Raw genomic sequence first — 15,863 nt, forward strand, 5'->3', positions numbered from 1 at the left:
TCCCAGCCCGACTATGTCGTCCAACTATTTTGGCATGTTGTTCATGACGCGAGCGGGTGCCTAGTTTGTGGTTGCTATGGAAGGAGCTTGTAGAGCTTCTAAAGTACTGTATTACACTTGTAGTCGTTACTGTGATTTCCATTGTATTACATGATCTGGTTGCTCTTATTTGGAGTATCATGTGTGTTTTCTATCTCTGCCAATTTAAATAGTAGTTGAAATATAAAGGCTGAGCCTGATAGATGGGACCCAGTTACCAGAACCTGACAAATGGGACCCAGTTACCAGAACCTGACAACAGGGACCCACCTGACTAGTTGACCCATTTAAAAAAATAAAAATGAAACTCTTGAGATAAAAAGGCCATGGCCCAAAAATAAAAAGGTTGTAATGTTGGGCTTGGCCCATGAAGTCGATCAAAAATTAACAGAAAAATTTTATATTAAAAAGGCCGAATTGTTGGGCTCGGCCCATGTAAAACACCGAATCGGACCGGGCTGATTCTTGTGCCACATCAGCTTGCCACGCTAGATGCCTACGTGGCCTGGGGAGGTTGCTAGTGACAAAAAAAAACAGTAGGCATATTTTGGTCATAAACATCCACGACCTTCTCACAGAGAAGGCCGTTAATTTCAGTTTACGACCGCCAGCTTTTGACCTTCTGTTTTTGGTCAAAAAAGGTCGCAAATGAAAAACAATGACCTTTCAGTGACCAATAGTCAAGGTCACAAGTTGACATATTTGTTGTAGTGAGCCCTTAATCTATTTTATGATTCATGGAATTGTGCGTTGTAAAGCATAAAGTAAAAACAAATAATGGCAATTCAACTAGAAAAAAGTTTGGGCAGTTATGATACGAAGACTCTAGAACAAAAGAGAACCACTGTTGTGTTGAGGTTTGTGCATTATGCTTAAGTTCAACCATGGAGTCTGCTAGATTGTACATGTGGCAAAATCCGGTGGGGGCTAGAAGATGGTGCGAGGGGCCGAGTGGAGGGAGACTATAAAGGAATGCACAAGTGCGAGATCAATATTTAGAGAGAGGGGGCGAACACGTGCGCTGATGCGCGCAGTGGCGGAGCCATGAAAAATCAATGAGCTAGGGGGGCAAGCATTGCTAATCCTTTACGAGGAGGGTCAATTCATGAACTTAAACCATTTTTAGCAGCAATTGTCTAATGATCACATTCATATTAGCCTTGATATATAGTGATGTTAGGGGGGAGGGGGAAGGGCCCTTACTGCCCCCTGTCTTCGCCATTGTGCACGCGTCTGAGAGATGAAGCGGAAGGCATGGATGATGAGAGGGGGGCGTTGGATACATAATTAATGTGGGTGTATTAGCTATATATGTTAATCCTATATAGAGAGGTATAGATTGATCGATGTGGACGTGGGAAAGAGGGTGAGACCTCACTAGATATATCGATTGATCGGTTTGTGTGGAAAACTATGAAAGACCTAGCTATATACACACATACATAGAGGAACATCGATCGTTGCGCATGCACGCGTGAGAGATAAAGAATGCCCGATATGATGGAGAGGGGTGTGTGTGTTGGTCTATGCCTTCATGGGAGACCGACCTGAAGAAAAAGATTGCATGCATGCGATGGATAATGCCAACTGGTAGTGTGTGTGCATGCATGCACGAGAGAAAGTTAGTGGTACAATTATAAAGAGAAGACTACTGTGTGGGTGTAAAAGAATAGCTGAATAGGTGAGGTCACAATCAATGTAAAGTTGAATTCAAATATTTGAATAAGAGATTCTGATGTTTGAAACCCATGCATGCATGAATATAACAGAGATCTACGCGGTGTAGTTTGGAAACGAGCATGTTGTAATGTATACACATTGAAGAAGGTCAGACTGATTTGAATTTGAGATGCCGATGGCAGACATCATCTGGCCACGTCGCATCCGTGCATGGACACACTATTCTAATTGGAGATGATGGGCGGATTTTGCATCACTTATCTATATCTATACCCCTATATATATATTATATTTTATATTTTTTTTATTGTGTGCGGGTAACTTTAACTTTGAAAGATGGTCGTTGGATGAGGCGAATCTGATGGTCCAAAGATGGCAAATTTGAGCACTACTAGCCGTTGGATATCATCTAGATTTCACCAGATTTCGCCACATGTATAATCTAGAAGACTCCATGGTTGAACTTAAGCATAATGCACAAACATCAAAACACAAGCACTTCTTATTTGTTCTAGAATCTTCCATATCAGAATTGCCCAAATGTTTTTCTACATGATTTTCCATTATTTGTTTTTACTTTATGTCTTACGACGCACAATTCCATGAATCTTAAAATAGATTAGCTTTCTTATAAAAACTAGATGATTTTGAATGAAATGAGCTATAAGAATTAAACGAACATCTACATCATGCATATATGACTCAAAGCTCGCATGCTATAATGTGGTATTTATTCATAATTTGGTTGCCAAATCTCATGCGTGCAATGCACGTGTACCTTACTCTAGTCTAAATGGTGTTTGTGTGTGTGTTGTGCGTGTTGAGGTGCAAATTGTCTTTTTTTGTGTACACATTAAGCTTGTTCTTCTGAAATTTCAAGCCGCGCCTTGTTATGCCGAAAATTCAAGCTAGCGTCTCTGTCTATCATGCTGCGAAACTCCCGCCTCTTCAACCTGCGCCTTGTTAGCCCGAAATATTTAAGATATATCTTTGTCTCGTTGTGCTCCGACAACTCCCTCCATCTCAACCCGCGCCTTGCTATTCCGAACTTACAACACGCGCGAAAACTCCCACCTCCTGTGAAATCCCGACACGCGAAATGCCCGTGGTACCCCTGAACCGAAAGAACCGCCTCAAATCGGTGGGGGTACTTTCGTAACTTACCCCACATTTCGGACAAGCGCGTCTCAAAGCCATGGTTCCCCACTGCCATCCCATCCGCCCACCCAGTTGTACACTGAGGTCGCGACGAAACCCCACACCCTGCTCCGTCCGCCACCCAGCCGGAGCCTCTTCCCCGACGACGTCGTCCACAGCAACACCTCGACGTCCCTCATCCACCGTACCGGATGAGGATCCGTCGTCGATCTCATCATCCCGCCGGTTCAGCCACCCCGTCCTCCACCTCCAAGGAGCTGCCCCGGCGTTCCCCTCGTCTTTCGCGCCACCTCCATTCCCACACCGCCGTCTTCACCTGCACCACCGGAAGAGCAATATCATCACTGTTTCCTCGGATGAAGCTGCGGCTAATTGGCGCCACCAAAGAGGTTGTACACTAATCGCCGCATTTTCTTCTTGATTCGATCTCACGGTGCTGTCGACGCTCGGTCCCGAGCCGACACGGCGCGGCTCCATCCACGGCGGCGTCGCCGGCCACTTCCACCACGGTGTCGCTCCCTCGGCGGCGACGTCCACATCAGTAAGACCTGCTGCTGCTTTAGCTCTCGCTCACGCTGTTGCTCTGCTCTTGCTCTCGGTCCCCTGTCTGGTCTGCTCTTACTATTGCTCTTGCTCGCGCTGCTGCTCTCGCTCTTGCTCTTGCCTGCGATGCTGCTCCGATTTAGCTACACTTCACTCCGATGCCACTAGGGTGAAGGAAGAACCAGCCGCAGCGGGGAGGGGGGCTCGCGGAGAGGTACCCCACTATCTTTCTTAGGGTTCAGGATGGGGCGGTGGCGGGGCGTTGGCGGGGCGGTGGCATGGGGATCACCGGAGAAAAAGCTCGGCACGGGGGGGCTAGAGGGATGGCCGGGGCGGCAGCGGACCGGCGGTGGGGAGTGTTTTCGGGGCGGGCGGGGGGGCGCACCGCCGGCCGCGGGCGGCGGGGGGCTACTGTTTGGCTGGCTCTGGGGGTGGAGGTTGAAGATGAACCGCAGGCCCTTGATTTCGTATCCAACGGCTGCAAAATCGATTGACCAGAGATGAAAAAGTCAGTCGACCGACGTGTAGCCTCACCTTGCTAGTGAGTTCAGTTTCAACAGCAAAATTCAGTTTCGACAGCAAAATTCAGTTTCGATAGTTAAGTTCAGTTTCGACAGTTAAGTTCAGTTTCGACAGTTAAATTCAGTTTCAATAGTTAAGTTTAGAGATGAGCGGCTGGTGTATTTTACATCTAGCTCTTTGTAGTTATGTATTTTATGTCATGTATTGGAGATGCTATTAGAATTCCACTCAGGTTAACGTTGTTCGTTGTCTCTCTTGTCCTGCTTCAGCCTCGACGTCGTACAACTCACCGGAGCTGCTCCAACGATGAAACCCTCCATCACAGCGGAGCAGTACCTCGGGCTCCATCTCCAGACGCCTAAGATCTTCTTCCCCTCCTCCGACAGCCAAGTCAGCCGGAGCATCCTCACCGGCCAACCCAATCACGCTGAGATCGACATGGCTTCGCCAAAGAGGTTGTACACTTGTTGCATCTCTTTTTTACTCTACATGTTATATATATTGTCCACTGAGCACTCGTAGTAACGGGAAATACGATTATTTTATCCTACTATATGACAAGCAGTGAGGTACCAGGCAACTTAGCTATCCGTGATGCTCTTGAACGCCATCATTATTTATCTCTGCGCGTTTGAGCTGTGCCTTTGTCGATGGGCCTGGGAGTTGAGCTAGTATGGCAGTGGCCTGGGTCCAAAGTAACAGAAGTAGCACAAAAACATTTTTTAGTGTAGGATTTTCCTTGCTCAAGCCTGCCTACTAGAATCGCCAGTGCTTGAAAGGAAAAGTGAATGAAAAACATCGGAATTCGAAAGTTTCCTGTGGTACTACTTTTCATGAATTTGGTGCAAAGGAATGGAGCAAAGGAAAACTGTAGGATTTGTTCCTTTAGTGTCTCCTTGAAAGAAAAACCGTAGGAATTCTAATTTCCACTTCTCCTCCTTTTCATATTCCTATTCATCAAGCACAAGACTAAGAGATAGTAGCATAATAGCATTATAACCGTACATTTTCTTGTGGTTTGACTTAATCTCACCATGCTTTTTTGCATCCTGTGATCTTCCAATTGTTGTGAATCAAACACCTAGATTGGCAGAAATCCTGTGTTTTTAAATTCTCTGTTTTGCACGTGCATTCCTATCCTATTCCTATCTATTTCCTATCCCTGCATTGTTAGAATCCTCGAATTCAAACAAGCCCTTACTCAATTACTTCTGTTACAGATATGTGTCAAAGAAAACCTTGTGTGTTTTGTCCTGTTCCTACGGCGCTGTGTTCCACCCCAGCTCAGCTGCTCCAACAACAGAAGGGTTCACCACAGCAGGGATCCGCTCTCCAGACTGTCTTTCGCCGCCTCAGATCTTCTTCCCCGCCGCCGGCAGCCACAGCAACTGCATTACCATCATCAACTGAGCAGATGACCTTGAGGACTACACGGGTCCGCAAGAGAGGTCGCACTCTTCCGTGTCTACTTACGTTATGCGTCGCTTAATATGATGACATGCTACATTATCGTCGTGTTCACCTATTAGACTCCGAGTCAGGTCCAAACTAATGCTGAAACTTGAGTTTTTAAATGGTTGTGGGGTACATATTGGGGCAGCAATCAGTACTATCTGTCTACTATCTGGTTAATCTCCGGTGTCTACTATGAGTTTCATGTTGGGTGCAAACAAACATTAAAGGAGCCATTATCTGTATTTTCTAACTAAAGCTATTATCTACCTGCTATCATTGGTTTTGGGTCTATCCACAGTTTGTTACCATCACTCTGGATTTGTGCATGCACTCCTTACATAATCTCACTATGTTTTATTCCTATGCATGCCAGTTATTGTACACAATGGAACTGATCATGTAGAGCAAAAGAGACGAGCCTTGCGTGGCAACAAAATTTCATGCAGACGTCGTTCCATGGTGGGCGCAAAGGCAGCCCCCCCTCCACCCATTTCGGATCGTAATCAAGAGGAAGATAACTATTATGAGGGGGATTCAGAAGGAGAAGACCACTCCTATTTACCCCATGAGGTATTCACTCTAACTTGGCATGCTGATGTTGGTAATATCATGCATATGGTGCCTTGCGTTGCTTACTATATACATTAAAGATGTCATCTTCTTAGTTTAGACATGCTTTGTGTCAATGCCATATGTTTAGTTTCTTTATCGTATATGTGAATCATGCAATGCCATCTTGTCTAGCCAGGCATCATATATGTGAATTTTGCAATGCCACCCTGGTTAGCCAGTCATCTTATATGTGAATTATATCATGCCATCAATTTTTTATTACGTCTTAAATTTGTCAATAATTTTAGTACATTCAATTACTCTTCTTGTGCATCAGCCATTTGGCACGGTCATGGAAAAATCTGGAGTGGAAACAAGGTCTTTAGAGAAGACAACGCTATCTGACGAAGCGCGTGTCTTGCTGGTTACCAATAGCTCCTCAGAGGAGGATTCAGAGACAGATGACCAGTCATATCCCCCCCCCCCCGAGGTGCATGCCCTAACTTGGCAGGGTTATGTTTCTCATATCGTGTGTATGGTATCTTGCATTGCTATGTCATTTGCTTAGTTTAGACATGCTTTGTGTGAATGCCACTTGTTTAGTGTCTAATTACCATATATGTGAATTATGCAATGCCATCTTGTTGCAAGACATTATATATGTGAATTATGCAATGTTATCTTGTTGCAAGGCATTATGTATGTGAATTATGCAATGCCATGCAGTTTAGGCAAGCGTCATATATGTGAATTATATCATGCCGTCCTTTTTTGTATTTCTCATTGCTTTTGTCGACAATGTTTGTATATTCAACTGCTCTTCCTATGCATCAGCCATTTGAATTGGTGATGGAGAAAACTAGAGTGAAAACAAGGTCTTCAGAGCAGACAATGCTACCTGCTGAAGCAGATATCTTGCTAGTTACAGATAGCTCTTCAGAGGAGGATTCAGAGGCAGATGACCAGTCCTATTATCCCCCTGAGGTGTATGCTCAAACTTGGCAGGGTTATATTACTCATATAATGCATATGTTGTATTGCAATGCTTAGTTTTTGCATCATATACACAATATTGAATGCCATCTCCTTAGTTGACACATCATATATGCGATTGCCCTCTGCTCACTTCCTTAGTATATAAATCATATATTTGAATTATGTCATGCCATAATGTTTACATAGATAGCATGTATCAGAATTATGGCATGCCAACCCATTTTCTAAAGACATAATATAGCTATATCATCTCATCCTGTTTACATAGTCATCATATTTAAATTATGTCATTCTATCCGTGAATTATATCATGCCATCATGTTTCCATCGACGGCATGTTTGTGATTTATGGCATGCCAACCACTTTAATAGACACATCGTATAGTTATATCATGTCATCTTGTTTACATAGTCATCATATTTTGAAGTATGTCATTCTATCATGTTTAGTTAGCCATCATACATGTGAAATTGTGTCATGCTATCCTGTTTAATTAGCCATCATATATGTGAAATTATGTCCTGCTATTTTGTTTGCTTAGACAACATAAATGTGAATTATTTCATGCCCTATTTTCTTCCCTACTATCCATTGCACCTGTCTATCTTACAATGTCTGTACATTCAATTACTTTTCTTGTTTATCGGCCATTTCAATTGGAGGGAGTGATGGCAGTATCTGTGGGAGTAAAACACGGTCTTCAGAAAAGATCGTGCTACCTGTCGATGCAGATAGAACCACGGTTGTACTTGCCCAAGAACCATCCCCACCACACATAAGCCACACTCATGCAGATTGTACCCCTACCCAGTTGGACAGAGAACCAGCTACACCCCTTCTAACCCCAACCCCAGCAGATAGACACCCAGTTCCCGTTGACACGGCACCGTCTCCACCACAGAGCACCCAAACACGAGCAGTTAGTAAGGCAACTGCAGTGCCCAAATCACGAGGACCACCACTCCGAACCCGAAGTCAACGCTTAAAGCAGAAGAAGAATTGTTCTCAGGTCAGGTTCCGTAGCTATGGTTCATACTACTTTGCTCTTGCATCACTGCATTTACTGATACCAACTAATTTCAAATTTGAAGGATGCAATTGAAACTCCAATGGTGCAACAGGTATGTTTTAAACCTGTTTCTTCAACGTGTTTGGCTGTTTGCTGTTGTAACTTGCTCTATGTTGATTTCAGTTTCAATGGAATAAACAGTTATGTTCTCATGCCATGCACATTACAAGTGTTGTTATTGTTGTGTAGTTTCCCATACTTATATTCTGTCTATGCTGCTTTGTCTTAAACAGATATGATTCGAACTGTATCTATCTTGATTTGGCAACATAAACTAGAATTATATAGACCATACAGTGACCATACTACATAGATATATGTTTGTTTCATGATGTTATCCTGTCCACCTTACTACTGAACTGGTTTACCAAAATGAGTTTCATATACTACATTGTAAACCTGAGATGTGTTTGTTTGTTTCTCTTTTAGAATGCGGATAAAATATTGGAGAACAGTACCCTGTTATGCAATGGTAAAGGAAGTAATGCAGATAAGGTTCAAGATAGTGAGACATCCCTGTTGGTCTCCAAGAAAGCTGATAAAAACTATATTGAAGACACTAAGACAACCCAAAGTCCCGTCTTGATGTAGTGTTCGAGTTACTGGCTACCACTGCTGGCACCAGCTCTTCGAACTCATTGCCTGAATCAGTTCGGCTTCTTGACTCTCAACTTCAAGTTGAAAGACATCGATTAGATGTTATGAGACAGGAAGCCGAAGGACTGAGCAAGTCCCTGCAGAATTCAGATGCATACTTTCTAGTGCAACAGCAAGCGCTGGAGGACTTAAGCGCCAAACAAGAGAAAGTTAATAAGCTTGCTAAGCATCTTGCCAGCATTATGGGTACCCAGGATATTGTTTCTTGAGCTCTTCTGAAGTGGTTTCAGTTCTGGACTTGTTTTGCTGCGGCGTTTATATGCTGCTGTGTTCCCTATATTTGCACCGGTGGCGAACTTTGATGCCCAGTGGATGTAATATGTGTAATAGCCGTGATAGCCTAGTGTAAGTTGCTTGCTTATTTATTTCCTTGTTGCCTTGTTTATTTGTTTGCTTGTAGACAGTGCAGTTCTTTTTCTGCGGTTTGCTAATGGCTGCAATAACCTATTTTTTAAAACTAGGCCACAATAACCATGGGCTAATATTTACTTTAGTGACACTAGGCCTCCTACGGGCCATAGAAACAGTGGGCCTTCTACAAGCCATATAAACAGTGGGCCTTCTATGGGTCATAGAAACAGTGGGCCTTCTATGGGCCATAGAAACATTGGGCCTTCTACGGGCCGTATCATCAATGGGCCTTCTACGGGCCGTATCATCAATGGGCCTTATACGGGCCGTATGATCGATTAGCCAAACATGGGCCAAACAGACCGCATTCTGGCCGTAAACGGGCTAGAGTTGGAATCGTCCATTCATGGGCCGACCATAACGGGCCATCGTTAATAGGCCGTATTTGATGACGCTATGAAAACGGCCCAACGTATTAACGGACCACAAACGGGCCGACTGTAACCACGGGCTGAATTTGGCCCACAAGCAAAAAATGACAGTAACGGGTCGTAAGTAAACGAATGCTGGAAATGAGCCCAAGAATAAATGGGCTCTGAGAAGGCCGAAAGATAGCATGGGCTGGAGACGGCCCAATGGAATAACGGGCCATTAATGGGTATAAAGTGATACACTGTTCATTACAGGCCAGTTTCACCACGGGCTGTTAATGGGTGTAAAGTGATACACTGATCATTACGGGCCAGTTTCACCACAGGCCGTTAATAGGCCAAGAGTTACATAGGACCTCATATGGGCCGAAAGACGTCATGGGCCATACATGGACCAGAAGTGAAAACGGGATGGAATCATATTGGATGGCCCAGATGATGTTACTGGGCCTAATTCGGATAGGGCGTAATGGGCCTTGGGTTAGCGGCCTGTAAATGGGCTATATGCGAACAGGTCGTTAGCAGGCTTTCCATGGGCCGGCCTGCCACCTTTTGACCAAGTCAAACAGGCCGGCCTTTTCATAGGAATGGGCCTCTGTTGGGCCGTGCCACGTGTCAACGTATCATAGGCGCCTTCTGTCCAATGAGTGGATGACATTTGTCCCGACGATGAGCCGACACGTGTTTCCTCCAGCCAATGATGATTTTACATGTGGAAAATCCCCATTGGTCGGGGCTGTTAACGGGTTATCGGATCCAAAACCCGACCCGATAGCTTAATGGTGTTCCGTTATGGTGGATGCCACGTGTCGGTCACCCTTGACAAAAGCACTTCTGTGACGCGCGATTTATTGTCATGGAAGTGGACACTTCCGTGATGATAATTTTGGTAATGTCATGGAACACTTCTACGACAGCACAGGTATGACTATCTTGATTCTGTCATAAATTTGTCATGGATGTACATGCATGACAAAAAACGCGACCTACTATGATAAACACATATCATCACGGAAGTGTATGTTTTTGTATTGATATTAAAGATATTGGCATCATGTTGCTCTTATTATCTGACGATCACCAGAAAAATCACTCACCCTGTGCCTCGTCAAGCCGCTTGTTGACAAGCACGATGTCAGCATCTGCCGCATCCAGTTGCCGCTTTAGTTCGGCAAACCCATCAGTCCGGCTAGCCACCGGAGCTTCAACCACCTACACATAAATGCGATCCGGTTATTACCTGGGACTATGATCCTCTGTTTGCTGCTGTTCCAGACGACAACCAGAGTCTCAGGGGCTACTATTTGCATGGACATACGTGGGCATACCTAACGTATGTGGTACTGCTAAAGGCATACATTGTTTCACGTACCTCGAAGCCTTTCAGCAGACTCATAAAAGCTTCGTGCAAACCGCTTTCAGCAGAGGAAATCCTTTCAATCATTGTACCCATTAGCGTACGATGCGCTTCCGAGACAACAACTTGCCCCAGAAGATCCTTCAGCGTGTCTGAACACACACTGTACGAACCCTTGTTGTCACTCCCCTCAGGAGCCGGATACTGGGGATGCCGGGCAGCCAAAGGGTTATCCTCTGGCCCTAGTGGATCCGGAGATACCCTTCGCGACGACACCTCAAGGTCGCCCGCTTCTTGAGCTGGAGAGTCTGGGGGAGGCGTTCCGCTCTCCATCATCTCCAGAAGAAGATCCCCCGAAGATGAACTCTGTCGAGAAGGGATGCGATCCGGACTACAATTTGTAAGCATCGGTTATTGTCTTCGGAAGTAAGGTAGGATTTCTTCACTATTAAGTACTTTTTGATTACTTACAGCTCGGTAGAGGGCTGATCCCCGCGTGGACACTGTGCGGCAAGAATACCCTCCGAGGCAGGACCCTCTGGTGGAGATTTCTTCTCCCGTTTGGAAACCTTAGTTTCCAGATCTTCAGAGGTAGTCCTCTTCCTTCCCCAAGGAGAGAGAATATCAGATTCTTCCCCTTGGTTATCCTCCCTCGCGGAGGCGCTCATTCCCTCGATCGGAATAGGTAGCGATGGAGGCCCGCTTTCGCCCTCTTTATTCCCCCCTTCATCTTCTATTGAGGGCACTAGACAAGGTGCTGGCTCGAGCATCTTTTCCAGCACCGGATTGTCCGAGCCTTCAGGGAGGGGGGCCGAACACCGGATCATCTTCGCCTTTGTTATCCAGTCCTGGTCAAAGAGCGATTCTTCAGAATAATGTCATGATATATAAAAGGACAGTGTGTTCGGCCATGGGATTACTTACTTGGGCAGCAGGGCGGTTGCAGCTCAGGCCCACGTCCTCGGTAGTGTCCGGACACTCTATTTGGGGTCCGAAGAATGATTTGTACATCTCCTCGTGCGTCATGCCGAGGAAATGCTGAATAGTGTGCGGTCCTTCCGGGTTGAATTCCCACATGCGGAGGGGCCGGCGTTTGCAAGGCTGGACTTGACGAACCAACATAACTTGCATTACCATAACCAGACTGAAATCTCCCTCGAAGAGATCTCGGATACGGCTCTGCAGTATTGGCACGTCCTTGGCTGGAACACAGCTCAGCCCCCTGTTGATCCATGACATTAGTTGTGGTGGAGGGCCCAAGCGAAAGGTGGGGGCAGCTACCCATTTGGCACTTCGGGGAGCTGTGACGTAAAACCACTCCCGTTGTCACAATTCGGACACCTCTGGAAAGGAACCCTTTGGCCATGGAGTGTCAGCAATTTTGCTTATTAGAGCACCTCTGCACGCTGCATACTGCCCCTCGACCATCTTCGGCTTCACATCAAAGGTCTTGAGCCACAGGCCGAAGTGAGGGGTAATGCGGAGGAAGGCCTCACATACGACGATAAATGACGAGATGTGAAGAAGGCAATCCGGGGCCAGATCATGAAAATCCAGCCCGTAATAGAACATAAGACCCCTAACAAAGGGATCCAGAGCGAGGCCTAGTCCTCGGAGGAAGTGGGAGACAAACACAACGCTCTCATTAGGTTCGGGAGTAGGGACGGCCTGCCCTCGGGCGGGCAGCCTATGCGAAATTTCGGCGGTCAGGTATCTGGCCTCCCTCAAATTCTTGATTTCCTCCTCCGTGACGGAGGAAGGCATCCACCGGCCTTGAAGGCTAGATCCGGACATGATTGAAGGTCAGAAGCACCTGACCTGGGCTTTGGGTGTTAAAACTCAAGGCGGGGGAAGGATTCGATTGGGCACGGGAGGGAAAAAAGAAAAGCCTTGTCCCTTTATAAAGGGGATGAATACCAGGCGTCCTCCTCGTGGCCGTTCGAGACGTACCTAAGATCTAGGAGTCATACCAGCGGGCACGGTTGGGTTACCCATGTTTGTATTTATGAGAATCCCGTGATAATGGGAACACGATCTCTGCTTTGACAAGACGTGTCAAGAAACCGCCTCGCGTTATGTGCGGGGCTGGTTAAAGAAAAATGGTTCAAATAATTACCGGGCCGTGGCGTGATGTCATGCTGCCAAAACGTGTCAGTAGATTAGATTTGTGGAAATATTATTCTCTCTACAGTGGTATGTGGAATTTATTTTGCAGGGTCTGACACTATCCTTGTATTCAAACTCATCCGTGGTGTATTCGGAGGAGGAACCCGCCTTGCAATGCCGAAGACAACACTGCGCGCCAGACTCATCGTAATTGAAGCCTAGTTCAGGGGCTACTGAGGGAGTCCTGGATTAGGGGGTCTCCGGACAACCGGACTATATCCTTTGGCCGGACTGTTGGACTATGAAGATACAAGATTGAAGACTTTGTCCCGTGTCTGGATGGGACTCTACTTGGCGTGCAAGGCAAGCTAGGCAATACAGATATGGATATCTCCTCCTTTGTAACCAACCTCGTGTAACCCTAGCCCCCTCTAGTGTCTATATAAACCGGAGGGTTTTAGTCCATAGGATAAGATACAATCATACCATAGGCTAGCTTCTAGGGTTTAGCCTCTCCGATCTCGTGGTAGATCAACTCTTGTAATACTCATATCATCAAGAACAATCAAGCAGGACATAGGGTATTACCTCCATCAAGAGGGCCTGAACCTGGGTAAACGACGTGTCCCCTGCCTCCTGTTACCATCCGCCTTAGACGCACAGTTCGGGACCCCCTACCCGAGATCCACCGGTTTTGACACCGACAAACTCCTTGCTCTTGTGCTTCAAATGATAGTCTCACCAACTCTCAACTCTCTCACACATATTTGGATTTGGTGGAAAGATTATTTGAGTGGAAAGCAACTTGGGGAAGGCTAGAGATCAAGATTCATATGGTTGGAATGGAATATCTTGGTCTCAACACATGAGTAGGTGGTTCTCTCTCAGAAAATGTATGCTGGAAGTGTAGGCACGTTCTGATAGATCTCTCCACTAATGAAGAGTGGGTGGAGGGGTATATATAGCCTCCACACAAAATCTAACCGTTACACACAATTTACCAAACTCGGTGGGTCCGAATCAAAAAACTCGATCAGACCGATTCAGTTCAAAATGTGAACGTTAGGCTTTTCGGTGGGACCGATTCCATTAGGGTTAGGGCATAACGTAATCTCAGTGAGACCGATTACACAAACTCGGTAGGACTAACTTTGGTAATAACCTAACCAGAGAGTTGGTCAGGCAAACTCGGTGGGACCGATCGCTCATCTCAGTTGGACTGATTATGAAGGGAAACAGAGAGTTTGCAATCCCATCTCGGTGAGACCGAGATCCCTATCGGTGAGACCGAAATGACTAGGGTTTCTGGTAGTGGCTATGTCAAGTGAACTCGGTGGCGCCGGATAGAACATTTCAGTGGAGCCGAGTTTGACTTTTGGTTTGGGACATATGTGGATATGAGAAAGTGGTTGAGGGTTTTTGGAGCATATCACTAAGCATTTTGAGCAAGTAAGCCATTAAGCAACACCTCATCCCCTTTTAATAGTATTGGCTTTTCCTATGGACTCAATGTGATCTTAGATCACTAAAATGAAAATGTAGAGTCTTGAGCTTGAGACAATGTGTTTCCTTAGCATTTTGAGGGGTCCACATTCCTAATCCATGCCATGCCAATCATTGAACTTTCTGAAATGATCATCTTGAAATAGTATTAGTTCAATGAGCTATATGTTGTTAGTAATTACCAAAACCACCCAGGGATAGTTGCACTTTCATGATGGAACCTGCAAGGAATTGGATGAAGCGCAAAGTGGATATATTGCCAAATTGGGAAGTGTTACATATGGGGTGTTACAACCACGGAGACACCGATGTTGGCTGCAAGCTTGCCACCATAAGACTCGCCGACAAGGAAAAATTGGCTTTTGTGCAAGGTAGGCATCTCCTTGGTGAGTGCCTCTAGAAGCTCGATGGCATCAGCAACCACTTGCACGACCGTCGTAGCTAGCACGCTTGGGTCCTCCGTGTAGCTATACCTGACACCCACCGGTAGTCCTGCATTTCAACATACTCATTACTTACAACACAAATGTCCTTAAATAGTACTCCCTTCATGGAGAAGTATCAGCTCATTTAGTTCACTACTTTTGTGATCTAAATGCTCTTATATTTCTTTACAGAGGGAGCATGTGCATGAAGAAACAACTCTCTTACCACAAAGATAAGATCGACCTTCTGCAACCATGTCGAGTTGCGTGGCTTCAGGCTGACATCCAGCGGGCCGATCCCCTGGAAGTTGCCACCCTGACGCCCGACCGTCCCTAGAAGAACAGGACGATACTCACCTAATGCTTTGTACTCAACCAAATTAAAAAATGGCAGTGAGAGGAGATTAGTTTACATACCGGACCGCCCTCCAACTAGAGGGCGGTTGGCCATGGCTTTATTGGCGAAGACACCCGATGTGGGCTCTTGTAATACCACCAAAATACGTGAACCTCTGCAACAAAAACATACGGTTAAACTCATCACAAAATATATAAATGAAATAAAATTTAGTCATAGTAGTAAATGGAAAAACGAAAGGATGAGAGGACCCAACCCGATATAAAGATTAACATTATAGTGGATACTTAATTTCTGTGATGAATTTGAACATAGCCCCACATCTCGCTTTTATCAGGAGCTAGCAGTGACCTAGGAGAGAAGAGATGCTCGCCACACTTGAACCAATGTTGGGGTGGGTGCACGAGGAGGCCAGGCCTGGCAGCGCGACACGAGGAGAGAGGCGACGGCGGTAGTGTGTGTTATGAGCAGTGGCAAAGCTTCATGGGGAAAAGGGAGCCAATGCCCCCTTGAGGGAGTCCTGGATTAGGGGGTATCCGGACATCCGGATTATATCCTTTGGCCAAACTGTTGGACTATGAAGATACAAGATTGAAGACTTCGTCTCGTGTCCGGATGGGACTCTACTTGGCGTGGAAGGCAAGCTAGGCAATACGGATA

The 15,863-nt window shown here is 45.8% G+C and overlaps 1 protein-coding gene across 1 annotated transcript in view; it reads right to left on the reverse strand.

Annotated features, from left to right (window-relative positions):
- The window catches only part of LOC147976665 (serine carboxypeptidase-like 51), a 146,213-nt gene that overhangs the window by 119,294 nt on the left and 11,056 nt on the right, over window positions 1–15,863 (reverse strand). The window contains 3 exon segments of the mRNA XM_087520938.1: window positions 2,748–2,753; window positions 14,716–14,934; window positions 15,072–15,161. Of these exon segments, the coding sequence (XP_087377064.1) occupies window positions 2,748–2,753; window positions 14,716–14,934; window positions 15,072–15,161 (315 nt within the window).

The sequence above is a fragment of the Triticum urartu genome, chromosome 4A, assembly GCF_056163025.1.
Source record: "Triticum urartu cultivar PI428250 chromosome 4A, HENAU_Tu73, whole genome shotgun sequence".
Taxonomy (NCBI): domain Eukaryota; kingdom Viridiplantae; phylum Streptophyta; class Magnoliopsida; order Poales; family Poaceae; genus Triticum; species Triticum urartu.